The 18,267-nt window shown below is 45.4% G+C and overlaps 1 protein-coding gene across 1 annotated transcript in view; it reads left to right on the top strand.

Moving 5' to 3' along the window:
- TOM1L1 (target of myb1 like 1 membrane trafficking protein) overlaps window positions 1-18,267 on the top strand; it is a 192,343-nt gene that overhangs the window by 136,719 nt on the left and 37,357 nt on the right. Inside the window, exons 11-13 of the mRNA XM_077251358.1 lie at window positions 11,727-11,820; window positions 12,656-12,716; window positions 15,868-16,111. Coding sequence (XP_077107473.1) covers window positions 11,727-11,820; window positions 12,656-12,716; window positions 15,868-16,111 — 399 coding nt within the window. The remainder of the gene's footprint in view (window positions 1-11,726; window positions 11,821-12,655; window positions 12,717-15,867; window positions 16,112-18,267) is intronic.

Below are 18,267 nucleotides of genomic sequence, written 5' to 3'. Positions count from 1 at the left end.
GCTTTTTCTCCCTTCACTGTCTCACACAGACTGACCTCTAACTCCTCCTCCAATCCAGAACTTATAGGGAAGCTACCCTGAAATCGGGTTTAGAGCTTTAGAGCTCCCCCTTCTGGCCTGGAGTCAGGAAAGTGTTGTTTGCCAATGAACCCGCCAAGGGGATTAGTTCTTGCTTCCAGGTATGGCATCACCCTCCCCGGGAGGCAGGCGATACCACTGTGGCAACCGGACTCCTGGGGTGTCACACAAGTACTTCTGGACTCAGTCTGATGACCAGCTATCGTGGTGCCACAAAAATGAAATGTGTTCACTAAGTTGTCCCAGGGGACTTCTGGGGTGCCTATACAAATTGCCAAATGCTATCGGTGTCAGGAAGTCTCCACTTTTTCTGGTAGCCTCCCAGAATGTTGGCAAGTACAGGGCTGGGTGAGGATTTATAACTCTTCTAGTTATCATCAGTCATACTTGCCATTTGTTCACACGTCTTTTGCACTAGAGCGGCATGTGAAGTGTGGCGCCGCACCTTTTTCTGTCCTCTAGATGAGTATCTGACAAGACATCCTGGTGCTACAAACATAAAATGTGATCACCAAGATGGACCAGGAGACTACTGCGGTGCCTGGATAACTTGTCAACTTCTCTTGGAGTCTGGAAGTCTCCACTTTTTCTAGTGACCTCCCAGAAGATTACATTTTTTTTAAATTAATATCTCATAGTTCCAGGATATCTGCAATCTATTTTGCTGGCTTCTAAAAGAGAGCTACAAAATGATCTAGAATCTAGAAGCAAAAAACTAGATTGAGAAGGCCAGTTATTATAATGTTCGGTTCATGGACTAGTTAAAATGGAAGCTGTCAGAAACTGTTTTCTCCCCAAAACCATTAATATGGTTGTGTAGGCCTTTAAAAGGCAATCTAGTTCAACCCTTTGACCTCAAAGCCCTAGCAGCAGTGAGAATTCAAGTTTAGAAGTTGTGCCTGAAAGAGCATTAGGGCTCCTGGTATTTCAGCACTCGTCCCTGGCTGACTGACCTGTCAATCAGCGAGGGGAGGGTGCTGCTAGATAGGAAATGAGGCTGAGGAGCTAGAGGTGCATCATCATGCCCCAATGCACTTCCAGACACAATTTCTCACTGTTAGAGCAGTGCTTTGGGGGCAGGGGCGCCGCTATCATGGGGCAAGTTGAGCCCTTTGCTTCAGGCGGCAGTCCTCACTGAAAGACAGGGGGCGGCAGACCGGCGGTCAGAACACCTGGTCCTGACTCTCCATAATCCCTGACATTTGCTGAGTGTCACTAGTGCGGTGCGCGCGCCCCTGCTCACAATCCACAACCTAACCGTTAGGTTAGTCACCACCCACGGTGTGCAATATCAGCCAGTTATCCCTGCACCCGCAGAGCAGCACACCACATATTGGTTGCTCTGTGCAAACAGGACCTGTGATGAGGTCACAGGAGGAGTCAGGGGTCACATGATCAGGACCTCCATGGATTGCAGGACTCTGCTGTACTGGTTGCCATGGTAAGTGTGTGTATGAGGTGTATGGAGCAGAGCTGAGTGTGTACGAGGTGTATGGAGCAGAGCCGTGTGTGTATGAGGTGTATGGAGCGGAGCTGAATGTGTAGGAGGTGTATGGAGCGGAGCTGCGTGTGTATGAGGTGTATGGAGCGGAGCTGAATGTGTATGAGGTGTACGGAGCAGAGCCATGTGTGTATGAGGTGTATGGAGCGGAGCTGAATGTGTAGGAGGTGTATGGAGCGGAGCCGCATGTGTATGAGGTGTATGGAGCGGAGCTGAATGTGTACGAGGTGTACGGAGCGGAGCCGTGTGTGTATGAAGTGTACAGAGCGGAGCCGTGTGTGTATGAGGTGTACAGAGCAGAGCCGGGTGTTTATGATGTGTATGGAGTGGAGCCGGGTGTGTATTCAGTGTATGGAGCGGAGCTGCATGTGCATGAGGTGTACGGAGCAGAGCCAGGTGTGTGCAAGGTGTATGGAGCAGAGCCGCGTAAGTACGGAGCGGAGCCATGTGTGCAAGGTGTACGGAGTGCAGCCGTGTGTGTAAGAGTAACTATGTGTGGCCATTATACAGTATGGAGCATCATGTGGGCCCATTATACAGTATGGAGCACTGTGTGGCCATTATACAGTATGGAGCATCATGTGTGGCCATTATACAGTATGGAGCACCCTATGGGGCCATTATACAGTATGGAGCATCATGTGTGGCCATTATACAGTATGGAGCATCATGTGGGGCTCATTATACAGTATGGAGCATCATGTGGGCCCATTATACAGTATGGAGCACTGTGTGGCCATTATACAGTATGGAGCACCCTGTGGGGCCATTATACAGTATGGAGCACCCTGTGGGGCCATTATACAGTATGGAGCATCATGTGGGGCTCATTATACTGTATGAAGCAATAAATGGGGCTCATTATACTGTATGGAGCAATAAATGGGGCTCATTATACTGTATGGAGCAATATATGGGACATGTTATTCTGTATGGGGCGCTGTGCGGTGCCCACAATACTGTATGGAGCAATATATGGGGCTCATTATTCTGTATGGAGCACTGTGGTGCCCAGAATACTGTATGGAGGACTATAGTGTCTGATTTATGACCCATTGTAGACTGTACAATAGTTATTATCACTCATGTAATGTATGGGGGGGACTGTATATGAGATGGGAGCCCTATAGGGGACTGTACTGTATATGTGTTTGGGGGGGGCTGTTTTGAAGTTTGCCTCAGGCAGCGGTGTGGCTAGGTTCACCCCTGTTTGGGGGTCATAAAGGAATCTAGTTGACTTTTTTTTTTAAATGGCTACATAGCCATATTAATGGTTTGGGGAGTAAATGTTTCTAAAAGGTGCCCTTTAATGTTAGTGAGGGAGTCTGGACAAACACTGTTGCCTCCTCAGCATTTCTATACATTGCCTAGATAATCCTCATACAGTATCTAAATAATATTGTCAAACAGTGTATAGACAATAAAGTTTTGCAAAACCTGAGTATGAGAGGGATGATAGGCCCAAGATAGTGTCGTCTCAAGAGATATTGCCTCTTTTGCTCAAACTGTGCTAGTAGGGATTCATTTTCTGACACTTCTAATAGCTCAGAAATGAACACACTGGAAAACCTCTTTGCGTCGAAGTTTGCAAATATCAATGATATTGCTCTTAGCACAGTCAGCCATCTAAAACCTCACAATCAAACTGTTATCGCAAAAGAGCAAAGTGGGGAATGCAAGTGATGTACACACAAAGGTATAGTAGTGTAAATTTCAGCAAAATCGTGTTCTGTATCTCCTAATGTGCTGGTGGTTACCTTTATACATTTCCCCCATTGTGAATTCTATGGTATTAGATTTGTCAACTCACTTTATTTTCAGGGCAAGGACGAAGGACACCCATCTAGATTCTAGATAAAACAAATAAATAACACAGGTCAACAAAAAAAAATTTTTTTTCTGGTGTCCAAAATATTTTAATGAATTTGGGGTATTTTTGGGGTGCTGATTCTGAATATGCTATCAGTTTTGCCAGATTGGCTCAAGTTTTTGACATTTTTGGTATCTTATTTATAGCACTTGTTGGTAAATGCGACGCATCATCTCATTAATTTCTTTGGATTAATACTTGAACTGAGCAGTTCTCAATATAGTTTTGTGTTAATTAGTGTTCTAAAAGTTTGTTCATAGCTTGATTTTTGCACTAACTTTATGTTGTTGTCTGTTTTCCAGTGAAAAGCATGAACTCATCAAAAAGAAGTTGTCTTAACGATCCAGACTCATTCTGTTACATTTGTGGTGAATACACACTGCCAAAACATAGAAGAAACATAACAGACTTCGTAAAAAAAGTGTATTTTGCCTATTTTGGGGTTATGCTTGGGGACCAAGACAAGTTTGGGGCACCACACATAGTGTGCAAAGCATGTATCGAATTATTACGAAAATGGAGCAAAGGACAAAGAAAAAGCTTCAAATTTGGTGTTCCAATGGTGTGGAGAGAGCCAAAAAATCATCATGATGACTGTTATTTCTGTGCAGTGCAAGTGCAAGGATTCAATAAGCATAAGAAACGAAAATGGGAGTAACATGGAATCTGCAAGAAGGCCTGTCCCTCATTGTGAAGATGTGCCTGTACCTGTGTTTACCATAAATAACAGTCATCATGATGATTTTTTGGCTCTCTCCACACCATTGGAACACCAAATTTGAAGCTTTTTCTTTGTCCTTTGCTCCATTTTCGTAATAATTCGATACATGCTTTGCACACTATGTGTGGTGCCCAAAACTTGTCTTGGTCCCCAAGCATAACCCCAAAATAGGCAAAATACACTTTTTTTACGAAGTCTGTTATGTTTCTTCTATGTTTTGGCAGTGTGTATTCACCACAAATGTAACAGAATGAGTCTGGATCGTTAAGACAACTTCTTCTTGATGAGTTCATGCTTTTCACTGGAAAACAGACAACAACATAAAGTTAGTGCAAAAATCAAGCTATGAACAAACTTTTAGAACACTAATTAACACAAAACTATATTGAGAACTGGTCAGTTCAAGTTCTAATCCAAAGAAATTAATGAGATGATGCGTCGCATTTACCAACAAGTGCTATAAATAAGATACCAAAAATCTCAAAAACTTGAGCCAATCTGGCAAAACTGATGACATATTCAGAATCAGCACCCCAAAAATACCCTAAATTCGATGAAATATCTTTGGCACCAAAAATGCTGTTGACCAGTGTAATCATTAAGGTCCTTGCAGGAAAGACCCTTCATAGCAACAGACTCGTTTGCAATTTGCTGGCCAGGAGGACAGGAGGCACAGTGACAGATCCCACACTACACAATGAGATAAGTAGCAATTGACAGACCCCACACTATAAATGGTGGGCAGGTAGAGTGATAGATCTCGCACTACACAATGAGCCAAGTAGTAATTGACATATTCCGCTCTACACATGGAGGGCAGGTAGAGAGGAACAGATTCTGCACTATGCAATGAGACATGTAGCAAGTGACAGTCATTACACTACACAAGGAGGGCAGGTAGAGAGTGACAGATCCCACATTACACAATGAGGCACAAAGCAAGTGACAGACCCCAGACCACAAATGGAAAGCAGGTAGAGAGAACAGACCCCATACTACACAATGAGGCAAGTAGCAAGTAACAAACCCTGCACTACACATGGAAGGCAAGTAGAGAGTGACAGGTCCCAAACTACAAATGGAGGGAGGTAGAGTAACAGACTCCACCATTTTACATGGAGGGCAGGTAGAGAGTGACAGTTCAAAATATATCATGGCGTGCAGGTAGAGAGTGACAGATCCCACACTACCCAATGAGGCAGATAGAAGGTCACAAACATCACACTACACATTGAGGGCAGGTAATGAGTGACATATCAAAACATATCATGAATGCTCACTTGCTATAGCTATAGCCAGCAGCCAGGCGGTGCTCATAGCAATCCGACTACGACAACCACAGAGGTCTGCTACAGACCCTGGGTTGTCATACTAACCCATCGGCGATCCACGGTCATGTGACGCCGATGAGCGTGCTGCCTGTGCAATCGTGTTAAATGCCACTGTCAGAGATTGACAGCGACATTTAATAGGTTAACAGCCGTGGGTGGATCGCGATTCCACCTGCGGCTGTTAGGGAAGCATGTCATCTGTTCACCTGGCATGTGCCGTAAAAGATCCAGGCTCAGCGCCGGAGCTCATATCAAAGGGAGAGACCCAACATGCAAAGTACATGTACAGCGCATGTGGTGAAGGGGTAAAAATAATGTAATAAATACCGAAAGCATTTTACCTAGATGACGTTTGCTGGAATTTAGCTTTATTTTGCTCTGGATCCAGTCTGGAGAGTGACAGACCCTGCAATGTTAGAAAATGGTTCACATATCACTCTGTGAACAGCACTCCCAGGATGACGTCTCTACATAAACCATCTGTTTAATGTGAAGACCTGAAGAAGTTTACCTATTAAATAAAAGTCTTATTCTACACAAAGCTGTATGTGAGATTTCAGCAGTTGTCAGAGTAACCCAAGTGAGTGGCTTAATTATCAGGCTCCGGGAGATCCCATAGCACTTTGGATTTTTCCTTGCCTGACCTAAGAACTGGTTACCCAGGAAACGGAATTTCTTGAAAATGTATTTCATATTCAGTGTATTTTGCATTATATATCATTATTGTTGCAAATTGCACATAAACTTTACAGCTTCATCGATGAATGTAAGTGTAACCAATGGGGCGGCCATGGCCATTGGTCGCATCTGCGCCCTGCCACACTACAGAAAAAGGTGGATCCTGGCTAGGTGTGTGTGCTGTTACCTTAGCGAAATGTCACTTCAGACTGCATGCTGCTGCTTGACATGGCAGGGCAGGACCCTCCTTGGAGTGCCACTGCATCTTCAATTCCCCATAGGAGAACACATGTCCCAGCCTGGTCATCTTCTCCTCTATTAACCTCAGGTCTGGCTACACTTTATATTCTTCTCTAGTATAGATAACGTTTGTTGTAGGCCTCACTTGCCACCTAATCCTTGTTTACTTCAGAACATGCTATCTGAGTTTGGTTTCCCTTCTTCTCACAGAACACCCTTTTCAATGCAAGTCTGCTAATATTAGGACTATAAATCCTTCTCTTTTCAATACTCTTCCCTATCTGCCTAACAACAAGAAACTGTGTTTTCTATGCTCACGTAACTTCCCCCACCATGGGCTGTCCCAATAGTTAACCATACCCACTAGTTAGCTAAGTCCTGCAGGCCACAAAATAGATAAAACATCTTTCAAAACCTGGCAATGCATTATGTAAGGAGAAAGACCGTGCTGCGGGTACCTGCATTATGCCAGGTCCAGAATTGTCGAGGCTGTGTGATGTCCCAGGGTCCTGGTCGTCGCAGTAATGTCGCTTTCCTCTCGGGGAGAGTGATATTACATTTGGAGGCAAAGAAGGATAACTGCATCCAGGTATCACAAACATGCAACACATTTCACACTCCAGGCCACCAGGGGGAGCTTCTGCTCTATTTATTACGTCACTCCCCACATTTATATATATAACTGGTAGTCTGTAGGGAAAGTTAGAAAGTTCCAGACAGTAGTCTGATGAGGACGGAGGGTCCAGGGAGCTGTGCATGCCCTCAGAGCTGCAGCTCCCAGAAGGGGACATTTTGAAGGAGAATTGTATTGTAGTGAGCGTGGAGGGAAGCTTAGCAAAGGAGTGGATACTAGAAGGGAATCAGCCCTGTTCAGGCTGCCTCCTTCTAAGGCGCAGAATCCCGGTAGCCGGAATAACGAGGGAGCACGGACCTCTATGCCTTGCTCCAGAGACCGGTAGGACAGCTAATTTCATGTTACCTGCCCGACCCACACCCAGGAGATGCAGTGACAACTAACGGAGCCGGATCATCTAAGAGATCCTGTAAACAGGCTCAAGTCACCCGTCATACGGGTTTTGTCCTATCCTATATGGGGGACAGAGAGAGAGACTTAACAACTGTGAGGACCTTATGTGAAGCCATAGGCAGTAAGGAACTACAACACTACAGCGCAAGGGAAGGCTACTGATTTCCACCTGGATAAGGGGACATTGGAATTGCCTCCAAACCGGCCGGACTCTGCCTGTCCTGTGATCTGTGCTCTGGACTGTGAATTCCTGAAGTCTTCAGTAAACCAGGTAAAAGACTGCAAACCTGTGTCCTTGTTCTTTACTGCGCCATCCACCATCTCCCTCTATCTACCTACTGGGAAGCCCTGGGGACATACTTCACCTGTGGGAAGGTATACCATCTAGCTGCCATTCCATCACCCCAGTGGACACCCCAAAGCAGTGTCGGTCACCCTGACCGAATACCACAGGTGGCGTCACGAACATAAACTTTATTCCCCTTTAAAGACCTTTCCCTTTCATTGGACGTCTCAAGGGTCACGGACCGGGTCGCCACCGTGACATCCCCCTGCGAAGTAACGGACCCGGTACCGAGTACCCCACTGCCCTAACTGGGAGCGCTCCAGCTGCATCCAGTGTTGCCATGGGGAAAGAATAGGGGACCGGACAGGTCCCATGACCCGGGGTGAGCGGGCGTGGCTAAGCCGAGCAGTGTGCAGGAAGTGCAGGAAAGAAGTCTCAGTTTCCCGCCGGCAGCAAGAGCAGAGGCAAGTGTGCGGTGCACTCTGCAGTGTGAGAGACAGCACGGAGTTGAGCCACGGCAGAGCTTTCTCATACGTGCCGTTAAGCCAGTGAGTGTGCAGAGCGCCGTGCGCCCTGCTAAGCAGAGAACAGTGCTCACTTGGAGGAGCGGGTGCCACATGCAGGACCCTGAGGTGCGTTCCCCATTGCTGACAGACACGCAGCAGCACACCTGTTGTACAGAGGCTCCTGCAGTGCTCCCCATTTTGGCTGCACAGATTCATGGACCAGGGGCTCAGTGGGCAATACCTGTGACAGCCCGTTGCCGCCAGAAGCTGGACCATGCTTTGTTAGAATTCTTCTGATGACACCACGCCGGCCGTTGCCGGTACGCCAACTCCCATCAGACTGTATGTGGATAAGGACCAGAGAAGACTATGATAAGTGCCATTTAAATATCAGACTGTTGAGTTAATCCTTTAACCCCCCTTATTTAATGTTCATCGCTCATTGTTTATTAACTCCCTGCGAGAAGACCACTGCCATCTCTCTTGTTAAAAAATTAAATAATATTCTTATACAGCCTTGTTTTGCAATCCCTGCGTTACTGCATTCCCGCACCTGCTTACACATTATATAACCATACAGTCGCGTGTAAAAGTATTCACCCTCCTTGCCATTTTCTGTATTTTGCTACCTCACAACCCGGTATTTCACAGATTTTGTAAGGGTTTGCATCAGTTCATTTTAAGAACATGCCTACAACTGTGAACATTTGGTTTTGTTTTTTTTATTGTGAAACAAACAACTAATAGGGAAAAATAACTGAAAACTTCCTAAAGGCAAAACTGCTCCAGCTCCATCAACTTAGATGGTTTCCTCTGGTGAACAGCAATCTTCAAATCTGACCACATATATTCAGTTGGATTAAGGTCTTGGCTTTGACTAGGACACTACAAAACATTTCCACGTTTCCCCTTAAACCAATGAAGTGTTGCTTTAGCAGCATGCTTTGGGTCATTGTCTTGTTGGAAGGTGAATCTACGTCCCAGTCGCAAATCACTGACAGACTGGAAAAAAGGTTTTGATCAAGAATATCCTTGTATTTTGCACCATCCATCATTTTCTCAACTCAGACCATTTTCTCTGTCCCTGCTGCAGAAAAACATCCCTTAATTCACAGCTTAAAATGATTATTTTATGAGTGCAACAATGGTATCAGACTCACAGAAAAGACTCCAATTAACTTACTATATTATCAAAAATTAACTTTAATTTATCAATCTAAAATTACCAAAAAGTGCAATTCACAAATTACCATCCCAATTAAGAATTTGTCAAAAGACACTAGATAGAGAAACCAAGTGGGGGTGCCTACCCCTGCTCTACTACTATAACAGCCCTACCTACCAGCAGAGGTTGGCACCCTATTCCTGCGCAAATGGCGCCCCCACTCAAATTCAGCTCTCCCTTCTAACCCTGAGAGAACCTGTAAAGAATTAGATGAAAAAAACATATTGGTCTAATGGGGTGTAAGAGGTCTAATTGGGTGTAGCTGACAAATTCATTAGTAATATAGCTATAACAAAGTTTGTATAAATGGAGCTAGATATTATTACTTTTGTCAGATTCAAGTTATTTCTGTGACCATTGTGGGTTTTTCGGTCATTAAACGAGGGGTACCAACAATTTTGACCACTTGTGTATGAAGGTAATTGCTTGCACCAGAAATGTTTAGGGGCTTCATCGCAAAAGGGGTGAATACATATGCACATGCCTATTTTTAGTTTTTTTGATCCCATAAACTTAATTTATACCTATATTTTTCTCACCTCACCAACTTAGACTAGTGCTGATACATCACACAAAAATCAGATTACAAAAATATTTAAACACAGGTTGTAATGTAACAAAATAGGTAAAAAGCCAAGGAAAATGAATACAATTTTTAGTTGTTGACCTCTTCTCCACTCCTTTACATCAGTATGACCACCAAAGATATATTGATGAAAGTGAAGCTATATGGGCCTTTAAAGGGAATCTGTCAGTAGGATCAACCCTCCCCAACCGTTTAAATGGGCATGTATTTTATAGGAAGCTGAATAAAATGATACCTTAATATCTGCAATCTGATATCTTATTCTAGAGAAATCCATGTATGGTTTCTACTATAGCATGTGGCTATATGGCTATTACCCACAAATGCATCAAACAAGTTTCTCAGTACATACAATTGTTATACTTTGGTTTTATTATGTAAACAATTTTTAGTGTGTGCGACCGTCTTTTTCTGTATTTCCACTGCACACCAATTCTTGCCTCTAATAAAGATTTTTTGTACTGTCAATTAACATGGTTTGTGAAATTATTTGACCCTATGTCGGATTTCCTCTTTTTGGTTTACAAGGCATATTTAAGTCTATGGAGGTGGGAGAGAGGGAGGAGAGGAGCATAGTGCAAAAAATGACAAAACAAGCCAAGATAAAGAGACAGAAATTATGCTGTAGTTTCATTTACTCATCCCAGGGCAGGATTCACAGCTACACTGCTCAGCACAGCGGGATACTCCTTTTAAAACCTCGGCTGCTTCTGTCTGTGTGCTTCCTAAGAAAATAAGAGCGGGAATACCTCATGTCTATGTGTGTTACGTATAGGAAAAGCAAATAGTCTCTACCCACTAGCTCAGAGCCAAATTGAATATTAGAGATAGGACCTGCAGTGGGGAAAAACTCGTTAAAAATGCAGGATACACGTTATGTAGTGGCAAGAAATAGTGTTATTCCTCATGTACAAACACATCACAACTTATTCTGAAATCTTATGTGTAAGTATAGGTACTGTGGAAGATCGGCTCACTCAGCTGCTCAAAGATGTAGTCACAGGAATACTTTCCATTTAAGTTTTCAACTGCTTTATTAAAACATACTGCATAAACCAGTGCAACGTCAAGTAAATTAACACAGCTCTTCGGGCAAAATGGGGAAAACAAAATAGCATACTGTACAGTCTGTGTGGCTGTGGGGATTCGTCTGCTCAGGGTAAAAAATAACACACGATTCAGTTCTCTCTAACACGAGCACAGCTTTGGAGATTTTGTCTTCAGACACACTGAATGAGTCCATAGGCTCCACATTTATCTTCTGAACCACACCCTGGGGTGGAGATACAGGGAATAGCCTCCTTCCCACTCTTTACTGTTCACAAAAACCCATCCCTTAATGTGGCCGATTATCCCCTCTCAGCACTTAGAATGCTGGAGCATTTTTCCAGGTGAACATCACTAAGGCTAACATCCTGAGTGACACGTTCCTCCCCTCCAGTATTTTACCTGTGACCTTCTCACAGTACCCTTTAAATATGGTTTAGCATCGGAGGAAGTACTGGTTCTCCTTTAGGAGATGGGTAATTAGCATAAATATGGATTAAGAAGTCAATTCAGTTTTAAATTCATTGTTTGGGATGATTGGTGAATTTCATTACTAAGAATTTATTGATGAGAAGTTCATGTTATGTTTCTGCACATGTCATTGACAACCATGCCTACGTTAAATTGCAGATACTGGAGACATGCAACAACCACCACCATCCTACAATAACTTTATGTACCCACAGATGGACCTGCTGGAACTAAAAGAGGCTGTAAATACTCCGTAAGGAAAGAATTATTTTATTCTAATTATGTTGTCTATCAAAACAGTTATTGTTGGATGAATGGACTCCGTCACGTAATGCAGACATTGATAATCTGTGTTTGACTGGTGAGGAGGATCAACCTCTGGGGCCGCTGCCAAATAAAAAAGAGGCCCCATTGGCCGGGCAAGCACAAGGTTTCCTTTCATCTTTACTCTGGGAAAGTGCCCACTAGTCTGAACAGGAAACTATTCCTGATACAATAGCTCAGTTCTATCCTCAGTCCTGGGAGTCTGACCCTCGTAGATCAAACATTGATGGCGTATGGCCGAAACATAACCCATTGAAGGGAACCTGCCAGTTGATTCATGCAACCAAAACCCCAGTTAGCACGAATCAGAACCTGACTGCCTAATTGTTGCCAGGTATATTTTTCTCTAACGCATTGGCGCGTTATATAGCATGGCCCCCTGCCAGCTTCTTCGCACTCCGGATGACTGACAGGTCTCTCCCTGTGTAAACACACGGTTTGGGCAGCATGAATCGAGTGACAGGTTTCCTTTAATATTTAGGTCCTGGAGAACATCATTTATAATATTATATGTTGTGCAGTTGTTTCAACTGTTTCAACACAGATTTTTGTTTTTAAGGATCAGTTTTGAAACTTGATATGGATACAATTACTATTCGCATGACTAATCCTACCTGACCTGAAAAGTGACTATGACTATGACTATACTGACTATGTGTCTATCCATATGTGGAGACATTGTTGTGGATAATTATTAGAATCATGACCGATCATTTGGCTGTTGTGCAGGTTTTTAGAAATTCAGTTGTTTTTTTTTTAACCAGATTTCCATATGGAGGACCTAACCAATTGCCAATTCTTCCCCCAAGACCCTTGTATGATAATGTAAGTCTATATAATGAAGCAAATACTATCTACAACAATATGGTTGTGATTTGTTACATTTTTGACATGTCTCTTAATTAAACAGGAATAATTAATAAGAAAAAACTGTCACCAGGTTTTTGCTACCCTATCTGAGAGCAGCATAATGTAGAAACAGAGACCCTGATTCCAGCGATGTGTCACTTACTGGTTGCTGCAGTTTTGACAAAATCACTGCTGCAGATCTATCTGGTAGTTGAGAGTGCTGAGCTCTGTATAACCCCACCTCCACCACTGATTGGCAACTTTCTATGCACATAAGCAGAAAGCTGCCAATCAGTGGTGGGGGCGTGGTTGGGCTACCTGGCAGCAGGTTTACCAGTCCTCTACTGATAATCTCCCGCTGATAAAACAGTGATTTTATAAAAACTACATTAAGCAGCCCTGTATGGGACACATCGCTGGAAACAGGATTTCTGCCCCTACATTATGCTGCTCTCAGATCAGGTAGCAAAAGCCTGATGACGGATTCTCTTTAAGTGACCAAGACTCCTAATGTATAATGTATAGGATGTTAAATCTAAACACAGATTTTCCACACTGAAATAAAACAATTGTAGTATTAGGCCGGCGTCACACTTGGCGTAAGACAATACGGTCCGTATTTTACGGCCGTAATACGGACAAATGTTTCCAAAATAGTGATCCGTAGGCAGGGTGTGTCAGCGTATTTTGCGCATGGCATCCTCCGTATGTAATCAGTATGGCATCCGTACTGCGATATTTTCTCGCAGGCTTGCAAAACCGACATCTAATGGATTTATGTGCTCAAATGTTCGGGAAAACATATATACAGTATATATATATATGTCATTGAGACACATATATATATTCTGTATTTATATTTACTTCAGCGCGATATCTGTGAAAAGCCGGTAATTCAATTGCCGGCTTTTAATTTCTCCTTCCCAAACCCGACAGGATATGAGACATGGTTTACATACAGTAAACCATCTCATATCCCCTTTTTTTTGCATATTCCACACTACTAATGTTAGTAGTGTGTGTATGCAAAATTTGGGCACTGTAGCTGCTAAAATAAAGGGTTAAATGGCGGAAAAAATTGGCGTGGGCTCCCGCGCAATTTTCTCCTCCAGAGTGGTAAAGCCAGTGACTGACGGCAGATATTAATAGCCAGGAGAGGGTCCATGGTTATTGGCTCCCCCGTGGCTAAAAACATCTGCCCCCAGCCACCCCAGAAAAGGCACATCTGGAAGATGCGCCTATTCTGGCACTTGGCCACTCTCTTCCCACTCCCTGTAGTGGTGGGATATGGGGTAATGAAGGGTTAATGCCACCTTGCTATTGTAAGGTGACATTAAGCCAGATTAATAATGGAGAGGCGTCAATTATGACACCTATCCATTATTAATCCAATTGTTTGAAAGGGTTAAAAAACACACACACACATGATTTAAAAGTATTTTAATGAAATAAACACAGCGGTTGTTTTAATATTTTATTGCTCTCTCAATCCATTTGCAGACCCTCGCTTGGCAAAACAATAAATGCACAAGATACATACCCTCTGTTGAACCGTCACGTCCCACGAGGTAATCCATCTGAAGGGGTTAAAATAATTTACAAGCAGGAGCCCTGCAGATGCAGCTGTGCTCGTGCTTGTAATTCCCCGGCGAATGAAGGAAATGTAGGTCATTGACCTACATTTCCTTCAGTCGCGGTGATGCGCCCCCTGGTGGATGTCCTCATATGACCTGGAGCGTGGGAAAAAGTTCCCAGGCTGCAGTTCATGAGAACATCCAGCAGGGGCGCATCACCGCAACTGAATGTAAGTATAGATCACTCTGCTTTCCTTTCAGCACCCGGGGATTACAGGCACGAGCGAGTGGTTTAGCGCAGCTCGTGCCTGTAATATTAGTTAACCCCTTCAGATGGATTACTTCGTGGGACGTGATAGGACATCAGAAGGTATGTATATTGTGTGTTTATTGTTTTGCCAACGAAGGGTGTTCCTGATGGATTGAGAGAACAATAAAATACTAAAACAACCTGTTTGTTTCTTTCATTAAAATACTTTTAAATCATGTGTGTGTGTGTTTTTTAACCCTTTCAGACAAATGGATTAATAATGGATAGGTGACATAATTGACGCCTCTCCATTATTAATCTGGCTTAATGTCACCTTACAATAGCAAGGTGGCATTAACCCTTCATTACCCCATATCCCACCGCTACAGGGAGTGGGAAGAGAGAGGCCAAGTGCCAGAATTGGCGCATCTTCCAGATGTGCCTTTTCTGGGGTGGCTGGGGGCAGATGTTTTTAGCCACGGGGGGGCCAATAACCATGGACCCTCTCCTGGCTATTAATATCTGCCCTCAGTCACTGGCTTTACCACTCTGGCGGAGAAAATTGCGCGGGAGCCCACGCCAATTTTTTTCCGCCATTTAACCCTTTATTTTAGCAGCTACAGCGCTGAAATTTTGCACATACACACTACTAACATTAGTAGTGTGGAATATGCAAAAAAAAATGGGATATGAGATGGTTTACTGTATGTAAACCATGTCTCATATCCTGTCGGGTTTAGGCAGGAGAAATGAAAAGCCGGCAATTGAATTACCGACTTTTCACTAACACCGCTGCGTATTTCTCGCAAGTCACACTGCTGGTCCGTGTGGAATCCGTATTTTTCTCGCCCCCATAGACTTTCATTGGCGATTTTTTTGCGCAATACGCTGACAAACGCAGCATGCTGCGATTTTGTACGGCCGTAGAACGCCGTATATTACGGATCCGTAATATACGGCTGATAGGACTAGACCCATTGAGAATCATTGTGCCGTATGTTATGCGAGTTTTACGGACGTAGTTTCTGCGCTCTTACGTCCGTAAAACTCGCATGTGTGACGGCGGCCTTATTGAGGCACATCCTGCATTCAGAGCCATCAAGGTAGTAACTAGATTTGAAGACAAATCAAGGGCATAACATGATTCTCATTTTCAAAGACTGGAATGAGTGAAATGCTTTATTGCAAGCCTTTTCCACCAACATGATGTGGGTACCATTAATGGCAATATGTATGCTGCGAATAGTTAGCAACATTAAAATGAACAATATACTTTGTGATCTTTGTTATTTATGTTTTACAGGCTGCTTATCCTGCAACTTTCCCTCCAGCAATGCAAGCTGTGCCTCCTTTTTTCCCAAGGGTTCCAGCTTCGACACCTTTTTTCCCATTTGTTCAACATGAAACTCCAATCTTACCCACAGTTCCCATATTAGCAGATCCAGTACCTGCACAAACAAATACACCTTTACTTCCTGCGGTCTCACCTCTGACCCCTACAGTTGTGCCATTACCAAAGGAGTCCCCGAATAAACCTTATCAAAAAGGTGAACAGATGCATATGCAAATCCAATTAGGGGCAGTAATGATGTACATTAAAGTGTATATAAACTTGTTTTTTTTTTCCATTTTTCAGCTAGAAATTAAATTTGGATATATTTTGTAATAGGATCAATTACCCTATATTACTGCCTTCAAAATAGGTAACAAAGTGCGCTTAAATAGGTGCAAAGATCCGTACCCTTTATCTAGAGTACAGATCTCCCAAATAGGAGTCTAATGGTGGGGTTTCATTTTATATAGCCGCAAAACTGAGATGAGTACAGGATGTGAGCCTGTACAGCGTCCTTACTGTGACCGCAGCATGTTCTCCTCTATACACCCTGGTAGAGAAGAGAAGTGATTGTTGACTTTTCCCACAATCACTCCAGGACCCCCAATCTTGCACAGCACCCTCACTTTGACTGTAGCATGTTCCCCGCTATATTCCCTGGTAGAGAAGACGGGTGTCTGCAGGAACAAACATATCATTGATGCCACCTGTGCAGCCAAGTAGGGGCCCAAAAGGTTAGGGGACCCAATTCCATCTTCAAAGCAGGTGGAATTGTGTATTTTGATGAGCTATTCGACTGCAACGGGCACATATTGTGTTCATGCACAGGGGCCTGTCTGTGTCTCCGCCACATCCTGCAGAGAAGTGTCTGTCTGCTTTTCCCAGGAGTGCTCTCCATGTCCCCCGCTCCAGCACTGTGCTCTCCACATCCCCCGCTCCTGCACAGCAGTCTCCACATCCCCCGTTCCTGCACAGTGCTCTCCATGTCCCCCGCTCCTGCACAGTGCTCTGCACATCCCCCGCTCCTGCACAGTGCTCTCCACGTCCCCCACTCCTGCACAGCGCTCTCCACGTCCCCCGCTCCAGCACAGCGCTCTCCACATCCCCCGTTCCTGCACAGCAGTCTCCACATCCCCCGTTCCTGCACAGTGCTCTCCACGTCCCCCACTCCTGCACAGCGCTCTCCACGTCCCCCGCTCCTGCACAGCGCTCTGCACATCCCCCGCTCCTGCACAGTGCTCTCCACGTCCCCCGCTCCTGCACAGCGCTCTCCACCTCACCGACTCCTGCACAGCGCTCTCCATGACCCCTGCTCCTGCACAGCGCTCTCCACCTCAACAACTCCTGCACAGCGCTCTCCACGACCCCTGCTCCTGCACAGCGCTCTCCACGTCCTCCACTCCTGCACAGCGTTCTCCAAATCCCCCGTTCCTGCACAGTGCTCTCCACGTCCCCCACTCCTGCACAGCGCTCTCCACGTCCCCCTCTCCTGCACAGTGCTCTCCATTTCCCCCGCTCCTGCACAGAGCTCTCCACGTCCCCTGCTCCTGCACAGCGCTCTCCACGTCTCCTGCTCCTGCACAGCGCTCTCCACGTCCCCCGCTCCAGCACAGTGCTCTCCACATCCCCCGTTCCTGCACAGCAGTCTCCACATCCCCCGTTCCTGCACAGCGCTCTCCACATCCCCCGCTCCTGCACAGTGCTCTCCACGTCCCCCACTCCTGCACAGCGCTCTCCACGTCCCCCACTCCTGCACAGCGCTCTCCACGTCCCCCGCTCCAGCACAGCGCTCTCCACATCCCCCGTTCCTGCACAGCAGTCTCCACATCCCCCGTTCCTGCACAGTGCTCTCCACGTCCCCCACTCCTGCACAGCGCTCTCCACGTCCCCCGCTCCTGCACAGCGCTCTGCACATTCCCCGCTCCTGCACAGTGCTCTCCACGTCCCCCACTCCTGCACAGCGCTCTCCACGTCCCCCACTCCTGCACAGTGCTCTCCATTTCCCCCGCTCCTGCACAGAGCTCTCCACGTCCCCTGCTCCTGCACAGCGCTCTCCACGTATCCTGCTCCTGCACAGCGCTCTCCATGTCCCTCGCTCCTACACAGCGCTCTCCACGTCCCCTGCTCCTGCACAGCGCTCTCCACATCCCAAGGCTCCTGCACAGCGCTCTTCACGTCCCCCGCTCCTGCACAGCGCTCTCCAAATCCCCCGTTCCTGCATAGTGCTCTCCACGTCCCCCACTCCTGCACAGCACTCTCCATTTCCTCCGCTCCTGCACAGAGCTCTCCACGTCCCCTGCTCCTGCACAGCGCTCACCACGTCCCCCGCTCCTGCACAGCGCTCTCCACGTCCCCTGCTCCTGCACAGCG

The sequence above is a fragment of the Ranitomeya variabilis genome, chromosome 4 (genome assembly GCF_051348905.1).
Source record: "Ranitomeya variabilis isolate aRanVar5 chromosome 4, aRanVar5.hap1, whole genome shotgun sequence".
Lineage (NCBI taxonomy): Eukaryota > Metazoa > Chordata > Amphibia > Anura > Dendrobatidae > Ranitomeya > Ranitomeya variabilis.
Note: the sequence above shows the minus strand (reverse complement) of the source record. Positions and strands in the feature narration are given on the sequence as shown.